At 35.6% G+C, this 6,000-nt stretch overlaps 1 protein-coding gene across 1 annotated transcript; it reads left to right on the top strand.

The window, feature by feature from the left end:
- Positions 1-2,318: 2,318 nt before the first annotated feature.
- LOC143549901 (uncharacterized) lies at positions 2,319-5,489 on the top strand. The gene is made up of 4 exons (XM_077040676.1): positions 2,319-2,847; positions 3,344-4,115; positions 4,235-5,394; positions 5,479-5,489. The coding sequence occupies exons 1-4, from the start codon at positions 2,319-2,321 to the stop codon at positions 5,487-5,489; spliced, it is 2,472 nt and encodes an 823-aa protein (XP_076896791.1).
- The last annotated feature ends 511 nt before the right edge of the window (positions 5,490-6,000 follow it).

Raw genomic sequence — 6,000 nt, 5'->3', positions numbered from 1 at the left:
AGGGTTTCCTCTTGGGTGTATATAAATATATGGAAGAGATTAATTAACATCAATAAGAAAAAAAAAACCTAACTCTCACATTAAGAAATTCGTGACCTCTATATCTCTCCATATTTGGTTCCTCAAGAACTTTAATCCTCATCAATAACATACATCCTAAAGGGGAACTCGACCAAGCTGACTATCATGTCGACAAGAGGATTCTCATCAGTCATGGCGACTCTCTCTGCTGTAACAGGTATGTTTTAGTTATAGGTTTATCATAACATTCATGTTTTCTATTACATACGTAAAGAACTAATCAACAGAAGAATGCCATGGGTGATGCTTAAAGAATTGCTGAAAAACAACCAAATGAATCAATTGATATGGAAGCTGTAAGAGTTGTATAATAAAGGACAAAATCAAAGGATATTTTGAATAAAAATCTTAAGACCAAAGATAATGCCGTGATAGGAGACAAAAAGCAAAAAATTGAACATAGTAGACCATCTAACCATCCACAACAAAATAGGTACAAAGTAAAAATCTAAAAAGGTTGTCGACTAACCTGTCGATACCACCACAACTGCCACCCAAGAAGGACATATATCGACAGTTCCAAGCTATATAGTCATTCTTGAGCAAGCAATTGCTCCTCCATTAGTTGTTAATCAAACAAGATTAACAAACACTCATAAAACACTGGTTGTTACTCCCACTTAAATAATTGCTCAACCATAAGTTGTTGACCAATAAAGCGTTTGTGACACCAGTCCACTAATTTATCTACAGTATTAATAATATAATTAAAGCTATGGATAAACATTGAACTTTGGTGCCGCAAACATCTTATCGGTCCACTTGGCGGCACCTGGTTAATTGGCCAATATGTTTTTTTTTTGTCTTTTTTATACTGTAACGAACGTAACCAATGTTGATCGAATTCGCATCAACTCACCGTCAAAACACTCGGGTTTTACTGGGTTCCGCCGTTCGTTTTTATCAATGCCCATATTTTATCTTATCGATCGAACTAACGCCATTTTTAATATATTAATCTCTTTTAGATGAATTTGTTTTCTAAGTTTAATTATGTTCTCTTACCAAACAAACGTATTCAACACCAACCAAATTTGTATAAACTCATCGTCGTAACTCGTAAAAGAAAGGAAAACGAGACGCAACGTGCGAGGAAAAATCATTAGTTAGTTTGGTTTAGAAAAAGGACGGGGATATAAATAGTGGTTCTTTGAAAAAAAATATAAAAAATAGCAAACCCTAAACCCCTTTCTTACTTTTACTGTTACTGATCGATCATGGAGTTGAAGAAGAATGGGTACTAGTTTCGTTTCTATTCTGTTCCTCATGTTTACATTATAAATTGATTTTACAGATAGGAGTTATGCAAAACTCGCACTTTCAGCTTCCAATAACTTTTGACTGTGATTCTTATGGTTCATTAAATATGTGCATATGGATTTCTATTTCTGTTTATTGGATTCATACATGCATAATATATGATGCTTTTTCTTCAACAATTATGTGCATATTAGTAAGTGATGTGCTGCTCTCATCTATCATTGGAAAAATTACAAGACTCTTATGATCATCTTCCACAACTTCATATAGAAAAGGTAAATGACTTATCTTGGAATCCTTTTTTTTTTTTTGGATTTTATAAATTATTAAAATTTTAGATTTCATTACAAGAACAAACTAAACTATACTATCTACTCATCAAAGAAAGTAGTTACTGATTTACTATTTATTATATACCATTAAATGACTAGCACTGACTTGTATTATTTGGCTGGTCTTAAAAATTGAACTCAGACTTATATTACTTGGTTGGTCCTAAAAGTTTATTTGATTTGGCTAACCGGGAATGTCCGCATCAAGGGTTCGCTCCGGCTACCAAGTCTGCGTCGGTGTTTTTTTTAACATTCACATGCTAATTTTACATATGATAACTGATAAGGTTAGAAAATTCATTAAAAATATTAATTTTTTAATGAACAAACATAAACAAACAGACATTAATCAACATAAACAGACGTAAACGAACACAATGGAACGAGCATAGCCTTTGTTCGTGTTCGTGTATTTAGTTCATCGAACGAGATTACTTGTTCATGTCCATTCATTTATAGACAGAGGAACATAAACGAACTCCTCACCGGATGGTTCGCTGAGCATTCCGTTCGTTTAAGGGATGCAGTTACATAGTTTTTATTGTACTTCGCCATCAGGTTTCACAATGGAACCTATGTTGTATAACAGTATTAAGTATTAACATATTTGCAGCTAATCCTGTGAACAATCTTTGAAGCAAAATGATGGACACATCAGATGAATGGAAATCCTTATGGCCAATCTCGTCCGTCCACTCGCCGCCACTCCTCCTCCACCCAACCGCCTCCAACAGAATCGGACCGTTAATCTTCAAGCCATCACCACAACCACAAACTCACCACCACATCTTCACATTACCTTCCACCCCTCCTCAAATCCCCCCATACCCTGCACTTTCTTTCTCGAGATTTCTTCACAAATCATCTTCTAGTCTTCCTACCACATCCACTTCTATTTCGAAACTTCCGCCATTTGATTTAAATCCGCAACAGTTTCAGTTGCATAATTGCCTTCAGTTGCTGAGGTGTCCCGGTACTGATTCCACCCTGGCATTCTTTCCCAGCGGGTCCAACTCGGATCAAGTTGGGTTTGTTACATTGTCGGTTGTGAATTCACGATTGGCGGTTAAAGGAGGTTATGGTGAAACTGAAGTTTTGACTTTGAAAAATGGGTTGGCTCATCGGATTGTCAAGATTTCTGTCAGCCCGCTTGCTGATTGTAAATATACTTCAGGTAGTTATTATAGTTCTTTTTTAAAATAATGTTTATTTGTTCTTTTAAAGTCACAATTTTGGTTAGGTATTTCAATAAGTTAAAAATCAGCGAGGCAAATGAAACATATATGAATCTTGGTTACTATTTAGTGATTATTTCTATTTCAAGTTTGATATAATGTTAACAATATTGATACTTGCTTATCATTTATTCAGTTTTTTCCTCACTATTTTCTCCTACTTCAAGTTAATTGGAAATAAATGATCACTTACTAGTAATCAAGATTCATGTATGTCTCATGTGTCTCAATTTTAAAAAGTTTAAGCTTTTATAAAAAAAGTTACATAAAATGGAACACCTAATGAAAGTTAAGTGACTTTAGAGGGTCAAAGATTTGGAAAACTTGGTTGCTATTGTGTACTGTAAGGTTACCTCTATTATTAACTGCACTAACTTATTGGGTTAGCTTTTGACTTTTTACAACTTGGTCAAACTAGTTGCTGATTTGTTTCAGGTGATTTTTCCGATTCTTTCGTTGGGTACTTGTTAGCTTCGACGACCAATTCTGTTCATTATTACAAGATTATAATCAGAATGGAACATTTCGGGACAATCACGCCTCGTTTAGAATTAATCGATCACAAATCCTTCAAAAGTTCTGTAGTTCATGCTTGTTGGAGCCCGCATATACCCGAAGAAAGTTTAGTCTTGCTAGAAACTGGTGATTTATTTCTATTCGATCTTGATTCCATCTCGGGACCCACAACACCAACTCAAAGGTTGACCGGGAAGAAATTAAAAGTTCAATGGAAAGAGCATGTTGACTTTGACAAAGGCGGTTGGTTGAGTTGTGATTTCAGTTGGGATCCAAGAATTCTAATCATTGTTCATTCAACCAGCGTTTTTCTCGTCGATGTAAGATATGAAAATTACCATATTACCCCTCTGTTAAAAGTCGATACCCGACAAATTGCAACAAACGATAGATTTCTTGCGTTTTCAGTGGTCAGGCCCGATCGATTCTTCTTCACTTTAGCTACAAATCACATGCTTTTTCTTTGTGATATTAGAAAACACACGGGTCCTGTTATACGGTGGGCCCATAAAATTGCTAACCCGAGTTACGTTTCGGTCTCGCGTTTGTCTGACTTAAGGTCACTATCTGAGGATGTTAGTTACAGTTGGGCTTCTGAAGCCGGTTATGGGATTGTATTGGGCTCGCTTTGGAACTGTGAGTTTAGTGTTTTTTGCTATGGTCTACAGCATAATTCCTCATCTTCATCTTTGTATGCATGGGGACTCCCTTCTAATATTCCATTGGGCATAATTCCTCATCTTCATCTTTGTATGCATGGGGACTCCCTTCTAATATTCCATTGGGTGCCCGCGAATGCGGTTGTGGTAGTTGTCTTGTAAAACAAGATTTTGCTAAAGATCAGCTTCCGGTTTGGGTTAATTGGCAACAAAAGAAAGATTTTGTTTTTGGTTTTGGGTTTCTTGATAAAGAAGTTTCTTCTCATGTGTTTAAACCCGATAATTTTGGTGGTTTTTCGGTTGTTACGTTAACGGCTTCTGGGAATCTTGAGTTACACAGATATCGTGCTTCGTGGGATTCATCTAGAGCTTCAGATAAAGGTCACATCGAGCAAGCGTTTGATGTTGAAGATTCTGTTTATTATGAGGCGGGTGAAGATGAATTTAAGTTCAAAAAGGTATTTCAGTATTTGAAACGTGACTGGCTTGAAGGTTACTTAAACTCAGATCTTAACCGAATACTCAGTATTAATTTATATAAAAACTGTGAGAATGATAACGACATCTCGACAAACGCGTCTTTTGGCACGGATTTTCACGAACACATATGCGGAAGTTTGAAAGAGTACCAGTCGGGTGGGGCTCATGGAACCATAAACATTAACGATGTACTGAAAGACGTTTACTTGCCAACGAGTATACATGAAATTGCGTTAAGAAGTGTGTGGTCAAATCTACCTAAAAGCGTCCTACGTCTCGGATTCTTGACATATTCGGATTTACCTAACACCCCTGCAAAGTTAACAAATGTACCGTTCGAGTTCTTAGAAGTGCCATGTCAGCAACCTTACTTACCTCCATTTTTCTTTCGCGTCCCCTCGTCTCGTAGCAGCAAGTGGTCTGAAAAACATAAGCCGAGTAATAATCTAGTGGGACCCGTTACTCCAATCCCGTTCCTGATGGCGTATCATAAAACGTTAATGTTGAAAGCAGATAACCGATCTGTTAATTCAGAAATCGATATTGAATGTGATAAAGTGACGAGTGTAGTAGATAATAATACCCCTGATGATAACGATGACATGCTTCATAGTTCTTCGAATTTGCAGCATTTGTGTTCGTATAAGACTTCTCATGCAATGATGGACTTTGAGGATGAGAAACATTGGAAATTTGTTTTTGGCACGGGTCAGAAGGACGGGATTGGGGAAAAAGAAAAGAATTGGTATAAGTTATATAAGAGGCAATTTTCTGATTTTAAGCAAAAGTTTAACGGCTACCAAGAATACTTAACCGAGTGCAACATCAAAGGTAAGTCCTCATTCTTTAATATATTAGTTTTCATTTTTTTTTTATTGTTAGTTTGGTGTTTTAATGTTCTATTTATACTATCAGGTCATGAATAGGAGATTTGCATATTATAGATGGAACCAACAACAACCGTTGACTTGGATAGGAGACTTGCATATTATAGATGGAACCAAAGACAACCATTGACTCGGGTATGGTTATACTGCATTTTTCGATTAATATTCCAGGAGAAATCTTGAGTTGGTTCATATTTAGTTTTACATATTTATTGTTTTTAGGGTGCGATAAATTTGCAAAGTGAACCTTAAAAGGCGAGTTTTTGAAGCAAAGATGCTTCAATTGTTATTAAATTTATCGAGGCAATGAAAAAATAAAGAGTGGAAAATTCTTTTAATATTGAATCGTTTAAAAGCATACCCCCAATTTAATTACATATAAATTTTAAACCAAATTTTATAAGATATAAATTATGAATTCTGATGTTTATAAATTCTGTGTTATGTGTATTTTGCAAACATCATTTCTAGTGCGTGTAAAATAAAAATCTATAAACATAAACAATCTGCCTCGAACTTTTGGTGAACCAAGCTCATGCACGACATTTTA

Source organism: Bidens hawaiensis, unplaced genomic scaffold, assembly GCF_021521415.1.
Source record: "Bidens hawaiensis isolate Kalapana, Puna unplaced genomic scaffold, B.hawaiensis_p1.1 tig00015856_1, whole genome shotgun sequence".
NCBI classification, from domain to species: domain Eukaryota; kingdom Viridiplantae; phylum Streptophyta; class Magnoliopsida; order Asterales; family Asteraceae; genus Bidens; species Bidens hawaiensis.
Note: the sequence above shows the minus strand (reverse complement) of the source record. Positions and strands in the feature narration are given on the sequence as shown.

Excerpts from the sequence above, each read along its gene's own strand:
- LOC143549901 (XM_077040676.1), top strand. The coding sequence starts at position 2,319 with ATGGACACATCAGATGAATGGAAATCCTTATGGCCAATCTCGTCCGTC. Across the intron at positions 2,848-3,343 it reads TGATTGTAAATATACTTCAG|GTGATTTTTCCGATTCTTTC; the intron begins GTAGTTATTATA and ends GATTTGTTTCAG. Across the intron at positions 4,116-4,234 it reads AATTCCTCATCTTCATCTTT|TTGTCTTGTAAAACAAGATT; the intron begins GTATGCATGGGG and ends CGGTTGTGGTAG.